At 40.3% G+C, this 27,490-nt stretch overlaps 1 protein-coding gene across 1 annotated transcript in view; it reads left to right on the top strand.

Moving 5' to 3' along the window:
* Positions 1–27,490, top strand: part of CSMD2 (CUB and Sushi multiple domains 2) — a 325,353-nt gene that overhangs the window by 23,037 nt on the left and 274,826 nt on the right. Inside the window, exon 2 of the mRNA XM_062593772.1 lies at positions 7,714–7,930. Within this exon, the coding sequence (XP_062449756.1) occupies positions 7,714–7,930 (217 nt within the window). The remainder of the gene's footprint in view (positions 1–7,713; positions 7,931–27,490) is intronic.

Raw genomic sequence — 27,490 nt, 5'->3', positions numbered from 1 at the left:
GCCTGAGTCCTTGTCAGCCGCACAACAAGTGTACAAGTGTGATCTTGGGCCCCTTTGGTAGCAGCTTGTCCCTCTCTCTCTCCCTTTTTTTTTTTTTTTTTAAAAGAAAAAAGGAAGTGTTGAGAGTCCTGGAGTCCCTTCTGTTTCCCTAGCAGGGTCATTCCAGGGCACAGATGAAGCAAGTTGGCAGGGGATGGGCTGTGTCAGTTCAGTATGCCGTGGTGTACTCTGTCCTGTCCCTCTGTTACAAGCAGAGCACTTCAGCTGTAAGGGAAAATCTGGCAATTGCTTTTATGACCAGTGTACCTACTTAGGCAATTTCTGTCTTAAGCAAACAAGGCATTACTTTGCAGCAGCTGAAGTCTCTGGCCTTGCAACATGTCAGGGGCCTGCAGTGCAGCTGTAGGACAGACATACGTGCAGTGTCATGCTTCTGCGATTTCAAGTTCTGTCCTGCAGAGGCTTTTTGTGTTGCTTGAGACTGCACAGCTTCCTTTCCTCCCCAGGGTGTATGCGTTAGGGTGTGAGCTGGGTTCAGTTAAAACGCGTGCTCCTTGCCCTTGCATTCTCTGGTGTGTTACTCTGTGCATTCAGGAAGAAAAAGGCACTGGCTAGCTGAGATGTAAATAATCTCCTTGATATTCTTGAATCCACTGGATTTTGATTAAAAGTTACAGTAAATGGAATTTTTCTGAATTATTTATTACCCAGAAGGCTTTGATATAAGATTGTAGATTAACTTAAAGAACACTATGAAAAGGTGAGTACTTGGGGAAACAAGGCATAGATGTGTGAAGCTTGAAGATGCTTTCCCTGTTTGTTCATTTAAATTGTGTGAACAGGAGAGCGATAGCTAGAATACAGGTGAACTAGTTCCTATTTGTGTTTCTGTAATGATGTAGAAGTCTGCTATGTGAGGAAGCATTATTACTGATCAGTGTTTCAAAGCAGTTAACTCCGGAAAAAATAACCTTGCTTTTTTTCTATGTAGGTGGCAGACTAAAGTGTGTTTAAAAGTTGTTGTTCTTTGGCATTAGTTGTTCAATATAGGCAATAAGTCTTAGCCATGCTCTTTTGGGAACTATGTTTGTGAAAAGACCTGGATGAAGGAGCTGACTCTGAATGTGTCACAGCTCATTCCCAGCTACCCGCTTTTCGAAGGCCTCTTCAAAAAGGGGCTTCTCTGTGCAGTTGGATGAAGGGTGGGATCTGAATTGCTGTTCCTGTGCTGTGGCACATACATCATGCGAATAGCTCAGAGCATGGTGTGAGATTTCACTTGTGTCATCCCGCAATAAAGCTGGGGTACTTCGCTCTAAGTTGGACATCTTAAATGTGTCCCTGTTGTTGAGTTCTTCCCTATTCATTAGTGACTCCAAATGTGCACCTAAGGGTACTAATGACATAAAACAGCATTGTGATTCTATTTTTGAATCAGGGCCTAGTACTTTGGTTTGAAGACCTTATGCAGGGGAGGTGAATGACTGCTAGTAATGTAAATAGAAAAATTTGAGAAGTTACTAATATGTTACTGATGTATTAGTAGGATTTTGCCCTCGTTAATGTAGACCAGAATGGAGTGTGTTTGTGTGTCTGCAGGATATGGATTTTGGTTTTATTAAGAAAAGTTCTTTTATATTCATACATTTTATTGAGCAGGATAGAACAACATAAAACAGAAGCAAATCTGTGCCTAAGTAGCAGTAGCTAAAGGAAATGACAATACCAAACACTATTAAGGAGAAGACAACCGTGTATTACTGATAGATGCTATTGCTGAGAGCAAGTTGGTGCATGTGATTTGGTATTTGTTCTTTTTGAAGCGTGCAGTGACCATACGCCAGTGTTTGCTAAATTAGGTTTTGTTTCTGCTGAGAAACCAAAAGTGCCTCAACTTACATTTGAGGAAGCACTTAGGAAATAAATTCTGCTCCCTTTCTCCAAAGTTATAGCATCTCTGATCTTCTGATAGTGTAAAGCAGCATAGTTTAAAAGCTTCTTCGATTTAAACCAGCTGTGGATCTGGCTTCGTAGGATTAAGGAATGGGAAGTAGGTGGAAGACAATAAAATGTTAAACAATGCTGAATTTTGTACTCTCTACCCATTTTCTTTGCGCTTGTAATGTCAGACACCACTTGTCTATTTTATCTCTTTTGAAGCTTGGAGAGGATTTATAGTGGCAGTGTTTGAACATACAATCTTTTGTGAGTCTGTGGAGTGGGTGAAATTCCAAGCCAAGTGATGCAAGCCAGGTGCCAGGGACTCGAAGGGTGCAGCAGCAAAGGCAGTTCACTCCTGTACATCAGTTTTGGTTACATGAAGGAAATTCCAAATTCTGTGGCTAATGAATGTGTTTGATTGTGTCTCTTCCTTTATAAATGTAAGCTAATGGAATCACTGCGGTCAGTGGGGTGTGAACTGTTCTGCTCCAGAACTTCAGTAGCCACGTTACGTTAGGCAGAGATCGCTCTAACACAGGACTTACTAACATGAGAACAGTCCCAGACTCCTGTGTCTAAGCAACTAGTGGACCCTAGTGCAAGGAAACCTCACACCAGCTTCTCTCTCCAGTAATGTAGCTTGTATTGTCAAAAGACATTTCAGTTCTGGAGTCCGTGGACGTTCTTTTGCCCTCCTTTTAGCAGGAAGTTGTTTGAGGGTTTTGCAACTTAACAATAACTTCGCAAAAAGTAGGACTAATGCAGCTCTGGCTGCTCCTTGCTGCATTAGGTGTCCAGTCGTGTTAAGTTTTGTGGCATGCGGGTTAGTTATTATATCACAGGTAGTATCTTTCTGTTAGAAGTGTGCTTGCCTATGAGCATACTGCAAACTAAATATTTTGTCTTTTTTTCTCATGCATTGTGGCAGAAGTGAAGCTTATTAGTCTGTTTAGATTGTTCAAATAGTGTGTATTGCACATGAATTGACACAGGTAAAACTGACTTTTAAGCTCTACCATTGAGTATGGGCTTCGGTGCCCCAGAAGAGGTTTCTCCACAAAGTCCTAAATCCTCCCAATTAGTGTGGGTTTTTTGGATTCCTCTTTCCCTCCTCCTTCCCCTGAGATTGTGATCTCTTTAGAGAAAGGCTACCTGCCCACTGGACTGTGCCAAACACGATTTTGTCTTTGTCCTTGTCTCGAACCTTTAAGTGCTACTGCAATAAAATTACACTGATGCTTTCATTAAAAAGATATATCCTCATCATAAACCACTTTCCCGAATTGAAAATAGCAGTTTGCATTGGCAGCATACTCGTTGGATATAGCTTCATTCTCAGACTACTCATCTCCATCACAAAATAGGATATTTGTCCACAAATGCATACCCACTGATGAGTTTCATGTGAATGTACCTTTGGAAAGTCCCATGAATGGTAGTGTTAGAAGCTGTAATAACTGCATAAATATTTACACTGCCACACTGGGTCTTGTGGCAGATGTATGATCTTTATGATATCTTTATCTCATCTTTATGCATTTACCTTTTTCTTTCACTGTTGCAGTTCTTGAGTAAAGATTGGCAAAGTGAGATGAGGAGGTGCAGCCCTTTTGGAAGGGTTCTGATTCTTTTGATGTCAGGGTTGATAGTAACCTACAGCGGGTGTAAAGAAGGATGTTTCTGGGTGCAGCTTGTGCTGTAACCGCTGTTTCTTGCCATCTTCTTGCAATGCCCCATCAGAGATTGTTGATCTGATCCATTATGGAGACTGCTCCATTCCTGTTACTTGGGTAACGGTGTGTGGAGGTGCCTCATATGAAACATTTGGGTTGGAGAGAATGCATCAGAGACTTTGTAAGAATATTGTCCTCTATCAGATACAAATTCCTCTGAAACTTCTCAGCACTGATTCTAATATTGTCGTTTTATACCTTCATATGTATTCATGCTTTTGGGCCAAAAGGATGAAGAGAATTGTTTTTGTAAGTCTTGAGAGGAGAAATGCGGTGTTTTCTTGTTATGTACATTAGACTTTAGATAAGGTTTTTGGCAGTTTGGCTGGAGTTGAACTAACTCAAACCTGAAACCAAATAATAGAATATGCATAAATTATCTTGGGTGTCCTGGATCTTTTTCCCATGCCCGCTGACTGTTTTCATCAGTGTCCAATATAAACCAAGTTCCCTACTATTACATCTGATGAAGAATATATTGCTTTCTAGATTGTCAGCTTTTGAAAAACTAATTTTTGTCTGCAATAAGCAATTTTCTGTTAGCTGTGTCCAAAGCACATCTTGGTCAGAATTACAAACGTGCAATTATTTCAGTAGATTGATTTGATATGTTATAGAACTGTGTCCTATTTTTCTGTTACATATTTGTTTTTCTTCAGCTAGTATCAGTTTAAGATAAGGTATATTTTTTCTGGCATTTGTTTTGTTTTAATCACTAATTATGCAAGGACAGCATAAACTTACACTGATCTGAAATCTTGTTGCCTTTCATATGACCTTGGAAGTGTTTGGAACACAATGTCTCTGACCTTGAATATTTTCTGAACTTCATGAAGCATCAGTGTCTTTTGTACCATTAGGAGATGCAGGGATGCAGCCTCTTTAATTTCTCGATTTCCTTGAATTGTTCTGATGACATTTACTTACGATTAAAATCAAAAAAATGTGCAGTAGAAACAGATTACGTATCCCCACGTTGCCTACTGAATGCCAGTCTGAGTGAAGAAAAGAGGATGTGATTGAATTCTAGAGAACTGAAGCTTATGGATCTTTGGCAACCTCCAAGTTATTAAACCAAACCAGACCTAATTTTGCCCCTCTGTCATATGGTAATATTCCCACTCTTATGCAGTTTCCTGGCACCAAGCTGATGCATCCTTTCAGTGTACTCTACAAATAAATGGAACTGAAGTGGAGAAGGGAGGGAGGTTTCACTCTTGTATGTATTATGTATTGACAAAATGCGCGGAGAGAGGCAGATGCCAGGTGCTACAGAAATGCAAAGTACTGTTGTCTGCCTGTGTCAATATGAGTTACGTGCCTAGCTCAGTTTTAATCCCCTTTGGATTATGGGGCTGTCCAAACTCTCATTGATGTAATAAACATGATGCAGAAAGATTTCCTAGGTAGTAAATATGATTGACCATTTTAGATTCATAAAGATGTGAACTTTGTCTTGCAGAGACAAGTTCCACTGAGCATTTTTGGACCAAAGTAGGTCAATCTAATTATAATTAGCTTTAATGAGCTCTACTCTGCAGTTTTTTTTTTTACCTGTAGCTGGTTGGTACTCAGAAGTGCAAATGCTGTTATTGCCTTTGAAAAAAGCAAACAGAAATCAAAAGAAGTAATTTCTAGTCTGATCCATTTCAACTCGAAAGCCTCGGTTATCTGCATAAACAAGGTAAACAATCCAGCATCAGTAAGAAAAACCAGAGCAATTGCAGGCAGCAATGATTAGTGTCAAATACCTGTCATAGGATAAACCTGAGATTCGGCTTTTGGTTTCACAATGATTCCCATGCAAACTGTCTGGAATGCAGACAATTTTGGTGTAAATAGGAACAATTCTGTTAAAGCCAGCAGGAATTATACCAACCTGTGCTTGAAGAGACTTTGTCCTTGGCCTCAAAAGAAACTAGATAAAGTAACAGTGAAGAGAGCGTAAACAAGTAGGGAGAATTTTTCTGGTGTTTAGGCTGTTGCGTGCACACACACACACATATAATATATATACACATATATATACACATATACATAACTATATATATATATATGTGTGTGTGTATATACATATATATATATATATGTACATCCTTCTCCAGAAGGAAGAAAATCCTATATAACCGGAAACTGTACATCATGGCAGTTGATAGTATCTTTGGGACAGAGTATTCACAGGTACAGCTTTGGGGAAGGAGAAATGGATTTGAAGAAGCGGTTAAGTACTTAACTGGTGAGTGCAGTACTGGACTTCTGTCTTGGCAGATGTGGCACTGGAGTCAAGGCGGCTCCTCAGGAATAGTGATGGAAGGCATCTGCTTGTGTGTAGCCTGTGTGAGGAGCTGAAACCTTTCAGAACTGGGAGAGAGAGAAAACAGAGCAGCCTGGGCAGCTTGTATCCTCTCTCAGGTCCAGTAGGGATGTGTACCGCTGCTGATGGTGCTTGGCCCCTGGCTGTGGTCCTTACTGCTTTCTTGTGGTATGCTTGCCAGCTTAGGATATACAAACCAGAAAGACCCAAGTGCGAATATATCTATCTTTTAACAGTCTGCATGGAAATGCTCTCTATAAAACCCCTAGCTCTTGTGTGCTGGGAACTGGGGAGAGTGAGCAATGTTTTACTGGAAAGAATGTGGCTGGGGGAAAAAACTAATATTACAGGAAGTTGCAGAGATTTTTTTTTTCTTTTTTATTACTAATAATTGTCTGAGAATGGTTGGTTTATTTCTTAAAGCCTTTGAACTGCATCCTGCTCTTCGGGCAGTTTTACTGCCGACAGTTATAGAAAAGGCTGTCTCTCCTGAGAGGAGTCAGGACACACAACTTCTGATTTTCTGTTCAGTTTCCATGTAGTCTTGTCCAGACAGACTACTAATTTTGTGACTCAGTTCCTCTATTTTACTTTTATGCATCATGTCTGTCAAAACTTCTAGCCTTTCAAGGTGGGGATAGTCTGTCTCTTTTTGAATGTGTAGCCGAGCCCTGATCTTAGTTGAGTTTTCACTGTATTATTCCAGTGAAAGTAGTAATAAAAGACAGTCAGCTGCCATTATCATTCAACTCTTTTGTGGCTTCTGAATCGCTGATGTTTGAGGCATTTAGAATGGCTAGTCACAGTTGAAATGAGATAAATCGCTAAATGGGGATTGTATATTAAAGAGTATGTTGGACTTAGTCTTGTGTGGCTTTGCCTCATAGGATGTGAAAGGACTTCTGAGTAAGTGTCTGTTTCCCAGCTGTAGTCAACATGGGCGGTAATCCATGTTATGTTGTGCTAACAGCTAGAGGGAAGAATGCCTGGGAGATAGATGCCTAGGGTTTGAGTTTCTAGCAGATACTTTCTTGCAATTAAAATATTGCAGAATGGGCACAAAGTTACTGGCAAAACAAGTTGCTGCTTGTACCAGTTCTCCATTGCAATGGTGAGACACACAAGGATAGCTAGGCTATCCTAAGGTTTTGGCATTAGTGGGAGGAAAAAACAAAACTTGTCTTCATTCCCTTTTCAGTGGTTGGAACAGCGTGCATCAGCCTAGCCACAAATTTGGACATCAGGAGTTTTAACTAGAGTAGACCAAATTGTCAGGCATCCATGCTTTTGGTAGTTTTTATATGGCAGAATCTTAAACTAAGTATAAATTGTCCCATAGACTGTCTGTACCAGAAGATCTTTGGCTGGTATAGATCTGCATATCTGGTATAGATAGATCTGGTATAGCCTTGCTCTAAATGGGGAGAGTTCTAGGTAGATCTGTCAGGGTAGGGTCTGGAGCCTGTACTTGGCCTGCCCTGTGTATCCATAGGGAACAAAATGTAAGTTAGTGTGGAGCTGAAATTGCTCCAGGTTAAATAGTGGGAAGGTAGAATGCTGTGAGGACAAAAATCCATCTTTAGACTTTGCATTTCTGTTCTCTGAGATGAAAAACTAAGAACAAATTCAGTAGAAAAGATCTTGTATGATCTGTTTTGATGATAAAGATACTAAACTTTTATCCTGCACCCTTTTGACTTGTACTTTTGTCTTTTCTTTTGCCAGCCCAGAACTGCAGTCACATTTTGCAGGGCCCAAATGGAACAATACAGAGTCCAGGCTTTCCATATGGATATCCAAATTATGCAAACTGCACGTGGACAATCACTGCTGAAGAGCAGAACAGGATACAGCTTGTTTTCCAGTCCTTTGCATTAGAGGAAGATTTTGATGTATTATCTATCTACGATGGACTGCCTCAGCAGGGGAATCTGAGAACAAGGTACAGCACTTGTAACAGTGATATTTAACCATGCTTGGATTTCTGCTACTGGGATTGAAGTGTTTAGGTTGAAGGTTTATGCTGCAGTAAACTGGGAGTGCTTCATGAACAATTCTTGTAGCTGTTTTGATTTTGTGTATTTGGTAAGGTTTGAAATGTTTCTCTTGAATGCCTGACAGTAATGATTTATCAAGAGTCATTCTAGGCATTCAGAGAAGTTAATTGGAAAATGGAGAACAAGGAAAGGAGAGCTAATGTGCAGAGAAGCTTCCCTCAATCTAAAAGAGATTGTCTGAGTAGGAAGGAGGATGGATAAAGCAATACATATGAATGCAGGAAGCCTGCATCTCAGTTTGTAGCTCTGCCAAATACTCTGTGGGTGCCTTTGGGTAATTTCCTAACTTCCAGTCAGCCCGCCAGTTGGACAAGGATGATCCTCTTGCATCTGTCTGAACTACTACATCTCCAGGGGTAAGGATGCTGATCTCTGAGGCTTTCAGATACTGTCTTAATATTAGTAATAAGTTAAATAGGCTAATTATGAAAAATAATGTATTGCTATCACAGCAACTATTGCATGGTATGTTAGACACCTGCAGTTGGTGGAGTCACAATCTCGGACTTCTAGGTCTGAGGTTTACTTGAAATCATCATGGTAACTTGTGACATGACTGCAGTTTCCTGTGGTGGTAAGTTGCAGCTAATGTCTGATAGTAATGTATTCAAAAAGTAACAGAACCAATCAATCATAGTGGCAGCCTTCAGTGCTGCAATCACTTCCTGCTAAAGACATTCCAATCATGGAGAGTCCTATAAATTAATTTTACTTCGGACCAGTTTAGGACAAGCCTATTGAGTTTATAGTGTCTCATCTAACCCAACTGGAAGATTGAGTTAAGGAAACAAATACTGGTGAATACCAGCTCTTTACATAGATGATTTTAGTTATTTAAATAAATGATATCTTCATCTTGCAACTGTGCTTGAAAATCATCCTAATTATGAGACCGTATCACTTAATCAGGAAGTAGAATACTGCTTTGCTTTGAGTATTATGTAAAGGATGCCTGCATCTGATATGAAATTCTGCTCAGGAAACTTGATATGGTGAGCACTCAATGCTGCTTCTGCACAGAGAAGCCCCTTGGCAAATTGTTCTGCTCATCAGCATTGCCAGACATTTCCTTTTGCCCTCTAGATGTCAGTGGGAGTTTCTGCTGAAGAAGCAAAATCCATGAATGAAATTAGTTCAAAAGTAGGGTCATGGTGGAGTAAATTAGTAAGATAACGTAGATAAGTTGCATCCAGGTATTATTCTGGCTACTCTTTGCTCATAAGCATGATATGATTGTAGATGAAGTAACGGCAAGGACATCTTAATACAGTCCATCAGTACAACAAACCTATGAGATGTAGCTTAGCTACTGTGCTGATAACTTGTAGTCTTGCATTTTGGGGAGAAAGTGAGGGAGACAGTTCTTTGTCTGCATCACTGATGAAATTTGTGTGTAACTTAGGCAGATTATAAGCATATATAAGTTGTGCTCCAGATTTTATCCTGCAAACTAACTTTGAGGAATCAATTTTATCACTGATGAGTAGATGGCGTGGTCAGGGAGTGGGCTATGTTTAATACAATAGAAGATAATGAAGTAAGTGGGAAGAAAAAGGTATCAAGGTGAGCATTATGAAGTGGGACATTTCATAAAGGTCTGAAAGCAGTTGCGTAAGGCTTACAGAAATCAAGATGTGGGCTTTTATAGGATCGACCCTTGCATTCTTCCCCTGGACATTTCTAGAATAGTGACTTCAAAACCTGGAACTTGCTGCTCTCTGCTGTTTGGTGTCTCACCTCTTTGTTCAGCTAGTATTTTCTATACATCAATCTTATCTCATTAAACTCTGTAGCTGTTGCTCAACATTGGCCTTTCTTCTTTTCTCTCTTTTTTTTTTCTTTTTTCCTTTGGCTATCAATTTTATGTTTTTTCTCAGACTGCTTTCCAAATGTACTCCATTCATCATCAAGTGCAGCACTCGAAGATGGATGACCGTGCGTCATCATCAAGACTCATGCTACCATGAGGCAGGCCAAAATAAGCTGTAAGCAAGTGCAAAGGAAGGGGAGAAGACCTGCTTCTGTGGGGAGAAGGAAGCTGTCTTGTTAAGTGTAATTAAGGCCTATCAACAAAGTAGTTGAGAGAGAGACAGGAACCATATCTCTTTGCCTTTCCCACTCTGTTTGATCCTCCCTCTTCCCCTCCCCCCAGCCTTTTACCACCACACCGTTTTAATAAGCAGGAAGTCTTTTTAAATGAAAGGAATTAGCTTTCTATATAGTGAGCCAGGTTCTGCAGTTGGTATCAAAAAAAAAAAAAGAAAAAAAAAAAAAAAAGAAAAAAAAAGAAAAAGAAAAAAAGAAAAAGAAGCCTAGGCTGGGAAGAACTGACCAGCTGGAAAGCAGCTCTGTGGAGAAGGAGCTGGGGGTCCTGGTGGACAAGCTGAACGTGAGCCAGCAATATGCCCTTGCAGCAAAAAAGGCTGACAGCATTGCAGGCTGCATTTGGAAGAACATTGCTGAGGGAATTGATCCTTCCCCTCTGCTCAGCACTGCTGAATCTGGAGTGCTGGGTGCAGTTCTGGGCTCTCTGGGACAAGACAGAAATGGACATGCTGGAGTGAGTCCAGTGCAGGGCCTTAAAGATGATTGAAGGACTGGAGAATCTCTCATATGAGGAGAGACTGTGAGAGCTGGGACTATTTAGCCTGGAGAAGAGGAGGCTTAGGGGGATCTGACCAGTTTCCATAAATATCTGACAGAAAGATGAGAGAAGATGGAGCGTGTCTCTTCTCAGCAATAAGCAGTGAAAGAGGCAATGGGCATATGGGCATGCACTGAAATACAGGACTTTCTGTCTATCTCTGAGAAACAAAGACAATCCCAACTTTTTATTTATTTTTACTTTTTTTTTCTGCGAGGGTTGACAAATGCTGAGACAGTTTATGCAGAGACTGTGGAGCCTCCATCCTTGGAGGTTCAAAACCCAATTGGACAAGATCCTGAGCAGTCTGAACTAGCTGACCCTGCCCTAAACAAGGGGGTTGGCCTTGAAGATTTGTAGAGGTCCCTTCCAGCTTCAGCTGGTCTGTTATTCTGTGACTTGAGGTAAGAAGGCAGTTGAGTTTATATTGTTGAGGGTCACTGATTTGTTTCAGTCTTTAATGTCTGCTTGACTGAGAAAAAAGAATGATTTTGATGTAAATGAGTGGGTTACCTGTTGAAGTTCCCTTGTGATGAAGGATGGGGAATGGTTAGTCTTCTCAAAACCCTGCTGCTCCGTTTAAGCCAGATATTACTGAGAGCTCCTCTAGCCTGGACTGTCACGGTGTCATGTCTATATTCATTTCTGAGAAGGGGTTAATAATTCTGTTCGTCCTGTGTTGGCAAACACCCTATTGCGTTGCAATTTAATGTGGTGTGAAAATTCCCTAATAGAATAAGGGCAGACTTAATCCAATGAGACATTTGCTAATAAACTGCTTTACTGTATATTAGGGAATTTGCATTGTGTATTTGTGATGAGTATGTGAATATTAAATGTGTTTCAATATCTTAATTTAGCTATGCTGTTGTCATCTTTCAGTGCCATGACTTCGCCTTGTTTGCTGAAATCAGAGTCTGAGTCTTTGCTTCTAGAGCTTCTCACAGATAATTCTGCTTTTTCCTACTGCCATACACTGGCTTGCAGCAGGGACCGTTATAGTAGAATCTTCTTTGGATACAGACTAAGTGACTGGTAGTTTTTTTTTTCCCTTGTTTTTTTTTTTTCTTCATTGACTTGAGTAGGAGAGCTGCATGTTTTCAACAATTTGGGTGAGGTTTCTAACTACCTCCAATGCCTGCATGTGGCTTCCCTTCTCTTGAGCAGTGTTTGTGCTCATTAAACCAGAGCAAACTCTCCCAAATGCCCATCCTTCAAATTCCTAAATATTCTGAGCTGCCAGTAGGATCAGAGGAACACGTGTGGTGATCTGAACTGAAAACTGCAGTTGTTCAAGAATACTTTTTTGCATATTCCCATTGTGCTTTGCTGATTGTATCATTGTTAAGAGGATGTTCCAATCAGGTTGGTTTCCTGATTGGTTTCCCACAGTGCTGGGCTTAGAAGCTCTGCAGAGACCCAGCTAAAGTTTGAATATTTGGTGTTATTTATGGAGCTGAGAAAGCTATATGATTTGGGAGACTGTACCTTTTCAGATCCAATTGTTACGTGATGAAATGAGACAAGTTAAAAAAAAGTATCAAGCAAGGAAACCCACATGATATCTTCAATCTTTTTCAACTGATGCTGATAATTTACAGGGTGTTTTTAATGTAAGAATCCTAAACTATTTGTTAGCTTCCTTATTTGAAGTTTAGGCCGGCACTCTCATATAAAGAAAAGTATTTACAGTACATATGGTAATTTGGTAATTTCACCTACCTACACCTGTTTCCCTGAAGGGAGCCAAGAAGTCAGAACAGACATCCATGTAAGAAAATTAGATAGCAGATCACTTCACCTCACACAAACTGTGTTTGAAGTCATCACTTTTTTGTCTTGTCAATGCAGAGACATCCAGACTCATGGACTCGGGAGGAAGTTTCTGCTATGACAGCTGCAGATTTGATTTTGAGGGTGTAGCATGAAGGAAGGAGAATTCAAACCACACAGGTTGTTCTTCAGCTCAACGTAACAGATCCAGCACTTGTTCTGGCCTAGCTCTTCCTAGGGTTGCAGGTTCCAGAATAACTTCTATGTGTATCAGAGGTCTCTTTTCAGATCTGTGGATGGCAAATACTAATTATTTAGAAGATCAGCCTTAATGGGATGAGCTGTGCTTGTTTTATTTCAGGGCTGAAATCCATGATGGTGTGGATATTTTCCTTTTAATGTAATAAGATTTTCATTCTCTAACTTAAAATTCAAAAATGTTTTATAACAGTGGTGTCAGAGGGCCATGCTTTAGTCAAGCTCTTATTGTGATGAGCACTGCACTGCTCATAGATGAAAAGATGTTTTGAACAGGAACTGTCTGTTCACTAAATAAGAAAGAAGAGGCAAGACAGACCGGAGGAAAAACAACAACAACAAAAAAAAACCAACAAAAAAAACAAAAAAAAAAGAAAGATAAGAAAGCGCAACTCACTCAAGGTGATGCAGCTGTTAAAGAGCTGAGTGGCAGAGAAATGTCAGATTTCATAAATATGGATCTATTAATAAGATCTCCCAGAGACTAGTGGGGCCACCTTCTTGTTGGCTAAGTGTCACTGTAAGAATGGTACGTGCAATCACCTTGCATGTTTTGGAGGATGTGCAAGATACAGCAAGTTTATGTGTTATGGTTGTGGTAGCAACCAGAAACCTTATCAGAGAACTTGGACCATCTTCAGTCCTTTCAGTACAGGATCCAGCAATCAGAAACATAACGTACTTTCTTTTACTATTAATCAGAGGCATTTCCATCTCATTAAACCAGAAAAGTAACTTGCCAAAGGTAATCTAAAGAAAGATGCAATAAATGTGTTAATACTTTATTTTTAGTCTCAGCACTCTTAGGATAAAATCTCCTTGGGTAAACCTGTTTAGTACTGAAGAATTTAAACCATATGTTGTTATCCATACTGTAGTAGTAAACAGAAGTCCCAATGGGAAGAAGCTCCATAGTGCTGTGTTCTGATGTTCTGAATTTATGTTCAGATTAGGACTAGTCGATTCAGAAAATACAGTTTTTGGTTTTGCTTCTAAGAAACTTCTAAAATTAGTTTAGAAGGGCTGAGGGATGGAATGTACGTTCTTCACTGAGAGAGACTGTTCTGTGCTTATTTCCTGACCCATGGCAGGGATAACCTAAAATGAATACACTTAAATTATTGCAACCTGTGAGCTTTGTTTCACATGTAACATGGAAATGTTCGGAGGCAATGATCAAATGATACTGAATTTATTTGGCTAAGAAAGTTTGAACCAATCAAGAAGAATAAATGAATCCTTTTATAGCCAAAACTTCACCACTGCAAACTTGTGCATTTCCCCAGAAGTGACTAGGAGGTGCACGGCTGCACAGCTGGGAGAGCTGCCCTGTTCTGGTGCCTCTCTGGAATGTGTAGTGATAGAGAAACACAACAGCTTCTTTCTTAAAGCCCAGAGGGAATTGCCACTGCCTTCAATTAGTAGCACAGAATAACTGTTGTCTTCTAGCTTGCACTTCAGTATTCCCAATTTTCTCTTAAAGTTGGCATTGCTTGTGAGGAGTTACCCATTCTGAAGGATGACTTGAAAGTGTTCAGAGGAAGATTACCACCGATGTGCTGCATATGCAGTTGAAAACCATACAGTCTCTTTGCTGTATTTACTTGACTGAAAGGTTAAGAATTTTGCTAGATGTGAATACTGTGGGATGCTACTGGTAGGAGGTGAATTATCCACAGGGGTGATGTGTTTACGGATACAGAAATACTGTATCTTGCTTGTTTCTTGTTGATAACCTTCTGATTACAATTTTGGAAAATTGGTTTGGGTGTACTTCGTAACGGGAGGGCGGAAGGCAAAGGGAGAAGTGAAGGAGAAAGTTCCTCTCCCACATGACACATGCCCTTGCTTACAAAGATGCAAATCTGGCTTAGAGTAACGCTGTGAGATCCTGGCTCCGTGCACAGGAGAACACAGGCAGAGCAAATTCACTTCCTAATAAGTAGCAACGGTTTATCTGTTCTCTCCGGTCAATTTAAAATACCTCTGTCTGTCATTTACATTTATCATGCAGGTCATGCATGCAAGGCATGATATTCTTTGTTTGCAGATGAGGAAATTAAAATAGAGGTCAAACAGGTGGGACTGTTTGGAATTTGTTAAAATGTGATCACAGGGCAGGCATGTGGATTCCTGTAGTTTAACTGGGACCGTGCTGTGTTGACGGAAGGATGGGTATTGGATGGGCTGGGACTTGTTCTTTGCTGTGTTGACTAAGACTTAGAGAAGTTCCTGGAGGAATAGCATTTGTCATCTGATAACATGCAGAACTATGTTATATTAGGATTTTATGTTGAGTCACCTTTAGTCACATAGCATAGTCCTTTGTAGTTATCTCAGGTGTCTAAAGTGACGACAGTTCTTTTTCTTAAGGGTAAGGGTAAGTGAATAAAACTGAGAGGGCCAGCTAAATCCTCCTGTCATCCTAGTCAACCTCCGAATCCTGCCTCCCTTTGCCCTTTAGCAGAGTCTTCTGTCACTTTGTGTTAACTCCCTAGAAATAAAAAAAGCTTATATTCAGGCGCTCTGCTGTTTAGAATAAAGTATGTGCAATTTTATTTCTGAGAGGCCACTAATATCAGCTGCTTCAGCAGCATTAAGGGCCTTTTGCCACTGGTCCTACCATATTGTTCTGGGAAAACGCTGCATATTTACACTTTGTCAGATAATTGATGGAAACAGATCTGAATGCCCGTAAGAGCTAATGGGGTTAATGCAACTGCATCTAGGGCTGTTCCATTTTGACAGCCTGTATTCAATGTTTTCTTATTAGGACAGTGTTTATCAGGATGAGGGATATAAACTAATAATGGAATAGAGGTGGGAGGGTTTTCCCTGCCGCCTTGCTGAATACAGCAGGCTGAGGCTTGAGGCGGATTTGACCTGTCTCTAGCAAGTTAAGCAGATGGTGAAATAGGCTGGTTGAGCTGCTTTTGGTCTTGGTTTAAGAGTTAAAGGAGCTGCTCTCTCATGACATGGCTTTTCTTATACAATACAAACTGTCTGTGGTAGGACCTTTCCTTGTGCTGTGGCCTGTACCATACCTGATATAACGATCTTACTGAAACCTGGAATCATTTGTTCATGCCCACTGAGTAAATATTAATTGGGGAAGTAATTTTTTTCCTGGTGGTTATTTTTCCTTTTGTCTATCAGACTGGAATTTCTTCCAGGTAGAACTATTCCCTGCTGTGTGTTTAGTACTGTGGTCTGTCTGTTGTTATTGGACCTTGAGGCGTTGCTGTGCACAAATAATCTGCTTTCAGAATTGTTTTTGTTCTGTTTTCCCTCTAAATTGTCGAGTAACCATTTTAATGGGCAAAATCTAAGAGCAAACCTTGACAGTGACTCTTGCTTCATATTAAAATATGTGGATATAGAAAGATTTTCTATAATTAGACAGTCTACAACAGTTTTAATTAAGACTGAACTGAGACATTCTGTTGTTTGCTGGCCTGTGAAGTCTGGGCAGTGCGCTGAGCAGTCAGTTATGTTGGACTCTACTTCTAACCTCTTGTCGCTTGACGTGTTACGTTTTGCTCTTCAGCTTTTCCTTTCCTTCGTACAGCTTATCTGTGTTCCCTGCCAATATAGGGCTTTGTTGTAGATACCGTAGAGCAAGTCCAGGGACATTATATCCCTCCTAGATTTCTCTTGCTGATGCTTAATTTTACTTCAGGTTGTCTTCTGATACAGTGATTGCAAGGTAACAAAGCAGAGCACAGTGAAGTCTGAGTGTGATCTGATTTATGATCACTGCAGACCCTGCAGTGCCCACATCCACAGCATTCCAGGTAAAATATCTCTGCCTGGTGAGCTCTCCAATAGATTTCATGGGACTTTTGCTTTCCTCCTGTTCCTTGATTGAGGATGGCTAATGATAAAGAGAATAGCAGCCTGCTCTTCTACTACTAAATATTTTAAACTGAAAAGTTTGTTGTGTTATTATGTATGTATATAATATTTGAGATGATGCTGTCACAGGCATTTTTAGTTTTCATGAATCGTTACTTGTTGCAGGTACAGAACTTCTTATTCTTTTAGCAGAAGCGGCAGCTTACAAAGCTGGGGGGAATGTTTGAGCTCTGAGCAAGTGAGATTGAATCTTCAGCAGTGGAGGGAGAGAAACTGAACCAACCCACAGCAGCTGTATGGTGTTTCTCATTTTTGATTATCGAATGCTTTGAGAAGGTGCAGGTCTACAGTACTGCCTCTGCTAGAGAGGAGAGCACAGCATAGAGGAGTTCATCCTTAGGCTGCAGAGTGAGTTATTAGCTATTAGTTATTAGTTGCCCAGTTCCGGTGTTACTGGAACTCTATGAGGAAAAGAAGTGACTGTGGTCTCATCCTGCTTCCATAGGAGTCTGTACAAAAAATATTTTTGACTTTATTAGTACAAATTGAGGTCTAAAGAAATAATTTTGCTTGTCAATAGATACTGATATCAGTTAACACCAAGATCACCACTTTCTTCATTGATAACTGGTGTGCCTCTTCCACAGAAGAGGAAGAATACAGTGAGCTATGCACCAAGGCTATGGAAATGCAATTTCTCCAACTATAAAATGACCTTATAATGTTTTATTTTGCAAGTTAAACATTATCTGCAAAATCCTTAGAAGACTCCAGTGGGGAGGGTGGGGAAAGAGAGTTAAAGTACAAAACAGATAAGAGTCCACAACCATGACTTTTTTTTTTAATGCCTTTTTCTGAAAGGAGGAAAAAAGTGTGTGCTTCTGTTATCTTTTGAATCCAGTGAATCTTTAGGTCAGTGGAGTATTTATTTCTCACTTTCAGGGTTTGACCTTGAGAGTTTCTTGGGCAAAGCACCTCTTTAGTCAGTGTATATTTCTGTTTTATCAAAATTAATGAAGGTCTACAGGAGATGATACGATCTTACAAGATCATTGAAGATACAGTGAAGCTGCGAAGTGCTATTACTTGCATTCTGCAATAGAGAATTGACAAATCTTCAGTGCCCATTGACTCTAATTCGGTATACTGCTGCCGGGCTGCAGAGGGTGGCAAGGTTCCCTTTGGACTGTGCAGAATTGGATTTTGGTGTGCTGCAGGAGCAACTGCTGACATCTGATCCTTTTTTCCTAATAAAGAATGCAATTGTCTTTGCAGTTTTGTAGCTGTTTCAAAAACATAAAAGCTTTTGCTATCCAAAGAGGTGGTCGTTGTCCTTGTATGTTTAACTCTTTTGTAACGGGCCTGTAATTGATCGGTAGTAGTATACTGGAATAAAAGGCTTAGGAGGAATGTGTGTATGTTCATGTGCACTATGTGTTGTATTGTCACTGACCCACATGTAGAATTGAAGGGTGAAATACTTCAGTTCTGTCTGGTGTTTTTTAAACATAATAGTTTCTGACTATTGAAATTAGGGCCTTCAACTATGGAGGTGCATGGCAAGGCAGCCTCTGGCTGGAGTGTTTACTGTTCCCGTATCTGTGGCAGATAAACTATGAGAGCAGAAAGAAGCAACTAACAAAAGATCGAACACTGCCACAGAGGTCAAACAGGCAGAAGCCATGGGATTTGTTTCAGAGTCTTTTCCCATCATCCAACACATCTAAAAATCAAATTTTCTAATAACTTTTCTTCTCTGATTGATAACTATGAGGACAGCTTGTATTGTTTCGTATTTGTTCCATTTGGGTGATTCTTTTTAATTCTTCTAGCTTTGTAGAAATCAATGTGGTGTTAAAAAAAAATCGTGTTTCCTCCTTCATTGCCATTAAAATTTTGTTAAGTATTATGAATTTAATTCTTGAAGAATTATTGTAGCTAAGGTATACCTTACCTTGTACTGCGAGATTGCAATGTGTGTGGAAATATCCAGGATGGTTCTAAACTGTCTGGTGGAGCCATCTGTCTGGGGATCATCTGGGCAGAAGAGGGCTTGCCTTACGCTGCCACTTCATACTTGGGGGAAGTAAAAATTCTCTCTCAAGGCTGATGAATTGTTCGAAGACTTGATCTCAAGTCTGTTCGAATTCTGATTTTGAATGTGTAAAGAGTACAACGGGATGTGCAGTATTGCGGGTGAGACCTGGATTCACTCCTCAGAGCAGCTTTGGCTCTTTCCGGTTATATAACTTTAACTTCTTGATGCTTAAAGAAAACAGAAGGAATAGGGGTGCATGTGTATTAAGTAAAATACAGTGACAGGGCCACAATAAAAAGTTTTGCCTGATTATGTCTCTCTACACTTATGCTCTTGGATATCCAGCATGTTCTGGGTGGTTCCTGTGGTTGAACAAGGAGGCCTTTGGCCTTCAGATGTGCTCAGCTACTACTCATGGAAAACTTTTTTTTTTCAGAATTCCTTGGTCTCGTTAGCTTTTAGTTCTCAGCAGGAAATAACCATCTCTTTCTCTTGAGGGTTTATGATGAAATCACACAGTCTGTTAAATTGTGAAGTTAAATTTGATGATCGAGTATTACTTGGGGAGAAGTCTGGCCTCACCAGGAAGTTCAAGAATTTCAGAAGTTGATTTATTCCTAGAGCATCAGACAAAGACATGCTGCTTCATTATCAGACTGACATTCACAGTGTCCTTGTTTTGTTCCTCTATCTATTTCTTGTGCACAAACATATGCACCAGTGGGAGCATAACGGAAGGGAATCATTTGAAAATGGAGTTATTCCCCAACCAGCCGAATACTTATGGAGAAAAAGTGTGAGAGCGGATGAAATCCTCGTTTGTCGGGCAGATTTGTGCTGCCTATGTGTTCGTTACCAGCTTCGGTTTCATGCTTTTAGATGGCACTCCTGGCTCTGGGTTGTGCCTCTGTAGTAAATGGCCTGTGTGTATGTTCTGCTGAATTCCAAAACAGCATGAACATATGCTTGGCAGTTTGGCTGCTGCTGAACTGTATGTTAATCACAAATTTACCATGTATGGGGGGAAATAGCTTTTGAAAAGTGAATCCTGTCCCACTGAACATCCTGTGACTGCTAGTTATGAAGACTTAGGTGAAATTTTGGCTTGTTCTCTTCCTTTCTTGGATCTGTTTGTGCATGACCACTCAGCTAGGTGACAGGTGACCAAAATGTTCCTGACCTCATGAAAGATCACGTAAGCATCTCTGTCCTCTGCACTTGCTCAGTGCATCTCCAGGTGTAGGTACAATTGCTGACATTCACCTGGCTCCTGTGGTAGCCTCCTTTGAGGGTTTCTTCAAAGCTTTTCTCTATTCTGCTGTTTACAAAATTCTCCTCCCAATGCTGCCCAGCTTGACAGCTGAATCAAGAAATGACCTGTGGCACACAAAATGACACCAGCATGCCATCCTTACTGCACTTTGTTCCTTCGTTCATATTTAATCTGTTCAAGTTCTTTTTCCTTTCAGACATGTGCTGCCCTCCTGTGAGGGGAAGGATTTGAGCATCTTTCTAGTCACCCCTTGTGTACTTTTCCAGAGCTTGCTTGTCTTGCCATTTAAATGGCTTAGCATGGACTGTGGCTTCCAAAAAGGTATTTCAACTGGAAGGCTAACAGCTAGTTACCTTTCTTTCTTTTTCTTTTGTTTCTTTTTTCAGCATATCACTTGAACATGTTTATCTTCAGCAGCATTTTGAGGGTACTGTTTCAGAGAACGTCCAGATGGCTCGGTAATGACAGCTGTGTGATGCTGTCCAGTCCTTGTCCATTCTAGTAATTCTGTTACTCAGTTGGTCTCAAGCAGGTAAGGTGAGCATGCTGGCAGTGCATTTTTCTGCGGAGGCACGAGGAAGGCTGTAGTTCGTGTGGCATGGCTGTTGGCAGGAGTGAGGGAGGCTGGATGCAGAACTTATTTTGCTACTTTGACTTGTGTTCACCATCTGTACAGAAATCACTACTTGGTCAGTGAGTTGGTCCTCTGTTTCAGCACCTCTGTTTCTGCAGTAGGCACCTCCTCTACAGCTGGATTTTGGGTACTGTATGTGAGGAGATGTGTAGTAATCTGTCCAAATACAAAACAAAGGTGCTTTAAGATTGGAAAATGTTTCTAAATGAAACCATTATAAATTCATTAAATTGAAAGAAAAATAAAGGGGGACATTAAATTGACACTCTAAACAGCTTTAAGTTGCTGATAGGAGTGATTTAAGGAAAGAAATGGAAATTAACTGCGTGAGGTTAAAAATAAAAAAGAAGAAAACATTTGTAGCAATGTCCCAAAGGGAATAATATTCTGTTTTGACATTATTGATTGCCTAGCCTATATTCTTCTGGCTAGAAACATAATTTACCATTCTGTCATACTTTCTAGATTGAAGTGACTGTCAAAAAATCTTTTCAAACTGACATTTTGTTGCTCCAAAAAGATACATAGGTACACCTTGTACATAGCAAAAAGAATATACTTCATTAGATACACTCTGGTTACAACACCAGGATGTTAGTTCTTCTTATTAGTGTCTGCAGTTATTGCAGTGTGACCCTGAGTTTCTTCATTTGATCTTCTACCTTGGATGACTGCTTTTTTTTTTTTTTTTTTTTTTTTTTTTTTTTAAATTGAAGGTGCAGAATTCACTCAGCTCTCTTGCAGAAACACACTGAGGAAAGGGAGCTTCTTTACATCACCTGGCCATGGGTTTGATTTAAGGTCTGTAGAAACAGCTTAGTGTCTTTATTTTGTTTTGTTTTTTTAAGTAATATCTCTTAATTCACAGGCTTTTAATAAAAAGCTAATTAGTGAAAGTGAAGGCAAGCAGCTTTCATTTCAGGGAACTATTGGCCCTGCTACAGCATTTGAAAAGTGGTGGCGATTTATGTCTTACTGTCAGTCCAATTTTACAGTACCCGGTGCTTGGCACCTGTGATCTGGGAGTGGATATAATCGAACACACTTGAGATATGCTGTCATGTACATTTGAGGCCTCTAAGCATCCCTGCAAGGCTTCTGGGTGGTCGGGATTGTATACAGAGAGAACTGGGGCCTGAAAGGAATGCACAGCTAAGTGTGTTGCCCCAAACCATTTAGCAGGTTAGAGACAAATCTTGAGAACGTAGCTGTGGAGTTGCAACTTTCAGTGCTGTGATTTCAGAAGATGCTTCCCAAATGGACAGGCTCAAAAGAGTTGGAAGCAGTTTTGGTTAAGGATGCTTTTGACCTCAGAACATTTGTATTTACTTTGCCTTTTTTAAATTGAAAGCTGTTTTGAACATACACATTTGCTTGCATTTAAAGCTTTTCAGGCCATAGGGTGCACTTTCTTTTTGCACAGCATGTAGCAGAAGAGGTAATGTTGCTAATGGCTGATGTGAATATTGGGATATTCATAACACTCCCACTATGGTAACACTTTCTTGTTGCTCACTGATTTCATTCTATTTGGCAGGATTTGAGCCCTGTGTGAGTAGCAGGGGGTTCTGAGAACTTACTTTTCCCATTTACTGGATTTCACACCCCTGATGACTTTTTTGTTTTTTGAGAAAAGCCAGAAAGTAACCTAGAACTGCCAAGTTTTGAATTGACACTGCTGAACCTTGCTTGGTTTTTATCCATACTTGTCCTTATTGACTCAGAAAGTCAGCTCAGTTTTCCCAAGAAGTTGCTAGAATTTAGTGAACCTTTGAGGAGAATTTTTTTTCTTTTGAATTTTTAATATTATGACAGGGAATAAAGATACCAAAGTTTTTCAGATTTTTGTTAACATCTCATTAGCTGCCTGACAAAGTAAAGATAAAATGGATGTGGAAGGGATGTAATAAATTCAAAGCCTGCGGTCTACCTACTCTATTGCATTGTATGAAGAAAATCAAATTTATTGAGATGTGATGCTTGGTACCTGTTCACAGTTTGAGAGCCATGAAGGCCTCATATATTTGAGGTGGCTGTGCAGACTTTAGGCACTATAAATAACACTTTTTAAGTGGAAATTGACCCCAAACCCATTTTAAGTGAGTGGAGAAATCCATCCACAGTGGGATTTATGAGCCCTGTGACTGTCCCCAGAGACTAGATTAGTTAATGAAGCCTTTGTCAGTGTCAGGTGAGCAAAGGACTCTCTGTGGCTTCATGAATTACAGTTGGTGTGGAGAAGAGAAGAAAGTGGAGTTGATTCCTAAGTCACCCTGGCAGATAGGGTCTGATTGCATCCTCCATATGACATGGAATTTGCAACTATTTACAAAGCTCTAGACTAACTTTACTAAAAAAAAAAAAGGGGGGGGGGGGGAGGAGTGTGTGTCACCTTTCTGATAAAATTGAGCCTCTGCCTTTGAAACCTCAGGCTTCTCGCAGGTAATTGCTCAGTGCCAATGCAGGGAACCTTTTTATCACATCTCCCACCTAATCAGAAGGTGCCTTACTTTGTCATTTTTTGAAACCTGCTCCTTGAAGTCTTCCCATGAGATGTGTGATTATGTAAGCCTGACCGATAATAGTTTAAGTGCACTTGTTATGTCGAAGAAATGATGTGGCTCAGCTTGAATATTGCAACTGGCTGTCATTCAGCTTTGTGTTCATTTGCCAGTGTTGAAGGAGGATGCAGCCAACCTAGCAGGCCTTGTGGGATCTGTATGTATGTGTGTATACATATATATATGTGTGTGTGTGTGTATATATACATATATATATATATATAAAACTACCTTGGACTTGGACATGCTGGAGGATCATGGGGCTGTCTGTCTGGCTCATAGGCTTGTGCTTCTGGCTTGACCTTGGACCAGTTTCATCACCATGACCTTGTCTGATGGCCTGGGCTCTGGGCAGCTGACCTGGCCTGTCCTGGTCCCTTCTGGAAGGGCAGTGGAATGGGGCTCTGCTGGCTGGATGGCCTGGGCCAGAGGGAGCAGCTGGCCATGCTGTGCCCTGGCAGCTGCTTCTGGATATCACAGCAGGAAATTCCTGGTCAGGAGAAAGAAATGCTGAGGATATTTCTATTTTAAGTGTGTGTTGAGATTGTTTTAATCTGTCTGACTTACTGCACGTGTTAAAAATTAAGCGCATGCTTAAGTGGACTCTTGAATTAGAGCCATAATAAACTGTCTCTTTAGATGAAAAAAGGATCTAAATCTCCTCTTTGCCTCCCATCTCCCCAGCTGACAGAGACAGACTAATTCTCTGAACTGGAAAGCCTAGATGCTGCTGTTCTTCCAAAAAAAAAGTTTGTAGTGTTTGACTATATTGACCCTATATAGCAATTTTGTCCAGATATGGCTGGAGAGAAGTTGGTGTTAGTGCACTGGTCTATGTATAGTCTAATACCAGAGATCTGCAGAGGTGCTCTGTACCTCACATTTGAAATGTTCGCAACCAAGTTAGTAGTTTGCTCTTGTGATCTTGAAGAGCCATGTCAGCAGCAAATTCAGCAGCTTTGTCATTGTGATGTGCTTTTCTCTAGGTTTTTTTGAGGCTTAAATTTAGATCTGCTTAAGGTAGACAAAGAGAGATTTACCTCTGTTTCCTTAAAGATGATGGTGGCAGAGTTGGAAACAAGTAACAGTTCCCATTGCAGGGGTTTATTTTCCAGTCAGCACAGGCTTTTTGCTTAATGTATTTATTGTGCATGTTGTTATAACAAATCCTGTTTATGTCAATAAAACTACTCAAACATTTGTGTCTTTACAGACATAGCAACCTTCTCTTATATACTATGCTGGGCTGTGAAATGATAGAAGCGTTCTCCTGGCAAGCATTAGTTGAGGAGTGAGTGAATTTAAGGGAGAGAGAAAGATAGTGTATTTAAAAAGAGAAAGCTTATTATTGTCCTGGTAAGAAAAAAAAATATATGTCAGAAGAAGCCAACTGATGGTATTATTTAAAAACAACTTAATTATCAACCAGCTGGGCAGATGGGAAGATTGGAAAGTGGAATGGAATAAAATGGACACGTGGCCTTGGCTGGCAGCGAAGTAGATTGGAGTTGCTTTGTGAAATATGAACAGAGAATATATATAAGGAGTTACTGGTACTGTTGCTTGCAAAATGCATGTGATTGAAGGTATTTGTTCAGGATCTGTTTGTAGCGTGATTCAAAAATAAAATCAGCCTGCTTTTGAGCTTTAAATGTTCCAGTAATTCGGGTAAATTATTCATCTCTGCCATGTCTGCGCCAAGTATGCCTTGTGCATAATATTAAATAAACAGATAAATAAAACCACAGAGCGAGTGGAGACTGTAACAACGGAGATGCTGGGTTTTTTTTTTAACTAGAGGTCACTTCCCTTCACACTGTCCTGCCCTGTTACTTTTGCACTAGTGTGGCTAGCTCAGCCAAGTTTGACAGAGCTGTTCAAGTTTCAAAGACGGTGAGATCCTGCTGCTTTGTTAAAAATAGGCAGATGGGTAGAGAATTGCTGCAGTGCTTCTGGACGGGTTACAGGTCTCACTGATTCTGCTACTCATCAAATTACGTGTTTCTCCTAATCCGTCTCTCTTTTGGACAAAGTCTGTGCGACTGTCATGTTTGGTGCAGTGTGGAATTTTGATGATGGTCAAATCCCATATGTGCTACAGTAATATTTATGAAGAGCTTTGGAGATGGGTTAGTTGTGTCTTACATATTTGGAAAAAAGTGTAAAAGCAAATTGAATTTCTGTTTGTGTTGATCAGGTAGATCCTTGCTCCTTGGTTGCAATATTGTACTCTTCTGAGCCTGCTGTGTGTTTTCAAGTCATCATTATTATTTTTTAAGATAAAAACAACAGTCAGTGACTCTACCTCTCAGCTGCAGAGTTTGCCTTCCAGGGACTGAGCATTCAAGTCCTGACCTGCAAAACACTTCAGCTCATGAAGCATAGTCTTAGAGTGTGGGACCGTTTTGCTTACAGGAAAACACAAACTGAAAACCTTTCCCACTCGGGAACAGTGTGCTTAGTGTTTTGTGGTGTCAAGTCCTGAAATACGCTTTTGCCAACAGTACATTTACATGAACACCCACTGAAAACAAGAACTAGCTATTTTACTTGATAAACATTCTGTTCTTTCCTTGGAGTTAATTTGTCTTTGCAGTAAGTGGAGGGATTAAATTAATCAAGAGTACATGGAATTAATGCCAGTGAACTAAGACAAATGACTTCCAAAATTTGAGTTGAAACTTTTGCCTGTGTCATCACAATATCATTATAAGCTGGTTGAGTGTTTTTTGTCCGGACTACCACTTCAGCCTTACAGGGATTCAAAATTAAAGGGCAACTGTCTAAGTAACACCAGTGAGTCCTACCTTGCAGGCAGAACTGGCTTTTTAAGCGTGCTGCAACATGGTCTGGAATTGTCCTCGGCTTGTGCCCTGCTTCCTTGCTTTGGTGATTAATGAGGACATTCATGACATCAGTTACTCTGTCAGTATGTTAAAAATTCAGTCTAACAAATCTCACTGTAATTACTTGTTTCTTTAATAAAATAGCACAAGAAGGGAGAAAAGTTATTTGACAATAACTACTGGGGAAAAAAGATCTGAACAGGACGGGTCTGAGCAAATACACTCCATGAGTTGGCTGTCTCCTAGGGTGGGTATTTCATCCACACGTATTGTTGAAAAGAAGGGAGAAGATCTGCACAGTTTTTGTGCTGAAAATAGAAGGAATCAGATGGGTGAAAGAGGCAGCAGCCTACAATACAGTCGCAGGGGAGAGGCCAAATAGAAAGCAGCAGCTCCTAGGACTGAAGTGCAGCAATCTTTTGGGAATTCTGTTCTGGAACTTTGCTGTTCTCGTCAGAAAGATGTTTTTCCTCATGTCCTACGTGCTGCTTTCTTATTGCAGTTTGAGCTGGTGATTTCTTGTCCCTTCCTCTCCAGACACAGCTTTCTCTCTCTTTTTTCCTCGTTCTTGAAAGCTCGCTGGTTGAGCTGCAGCCCATGCTTTCTGACTCTGCCCCCTGACATACGCTGTGGGCACAGACTTTTGGTCTGATAACCGTGAGAAGGGCTTTCTGAGGCCTCGTTACCCATGGCTGAATGCAGGCTCCTTTCCAGCATCTGGTAGCTCAAGTATATTGTTGCTTGTGCTACATGCAAGCTCTTAAAAGCTTGCTTATTCTTCTATGTTTATTAAAGTATTTTCCATCAGGGTTTTTGAGAAAGTTGCAGATGTTAATTAATATTGTCCATCTCATACCCATTTTACAGAAGAAAGAATGAGCACATACGTAGACTTCATTGACACTAGTGAGGTTATCTGTGGGCTGCATGTCTAGCTGTATAAGGCATTAAAAAATGATTCAAAGTTCACTGAAGTTGTTGGGGTCTTTCTGTTGGCTCCAGCTGATAATGGATTGGTATAATACTTCATGAATTCACCTTTCAAATAACTTTGCCTCAGGTTGCCTGCTATCTTGTTACCTGAGAGTGTAGTATGAACTCATCTGCTGATCACAGACATGATTTTTCCAAAGGGCTGCTCTTGCTCTGAGGTGATGGGGTTTTATATCATAGTTTCTTACACCTTAATTTGAAAAGACTTAGCTTGGATATTGTTCTAGGACAGCACGTCGGCTTAGTCCTTATGGAACCTTCCTGTTTTAACTATATATTGTAATGAGAGCAGTTCATTTGATGGGGAATTCTTTTTAATAGGCGCCTTTAAATTGCGTGCAGGGAAAAATCACTGAAGTATGATGTAGTGTAATTTAATGCTGGGTTAAACGATGCATTCCAGTGCGTTTTCATTAGATGTTCTGAGACACTTCTTTAGCATTTATGCTTTAAAGGCTGTTGGATTGCCAGCTGCAATAACTATTTTGATTGCAGCCTGAGCTGATGGTGGGCATCCTACCAGAAAAATAATGTGCTCTGTTTTAATTATGACACCTGCACTCCAAAATG

Source organism: Rhea pennata, chromosome 23 (genome assembly GCF_028389875.1).
Source record: "Rhea pennata isolate bPtePen1 chromosome 23, bPtePen1.pri, whole genome shotgun sequence".
Taxonomy (NCBI): domain Eukaryota; kingdom Metazoa; phylum Chordata; class Aves; order Rheiformes; family Rheidae; genus Rhea; species Rhea pennata.
The sequence above is the reverse complement of the archived record's forward strand: the minus strand, read 5'-3'. Positions and strand labels throughout refer to the sequence as shown.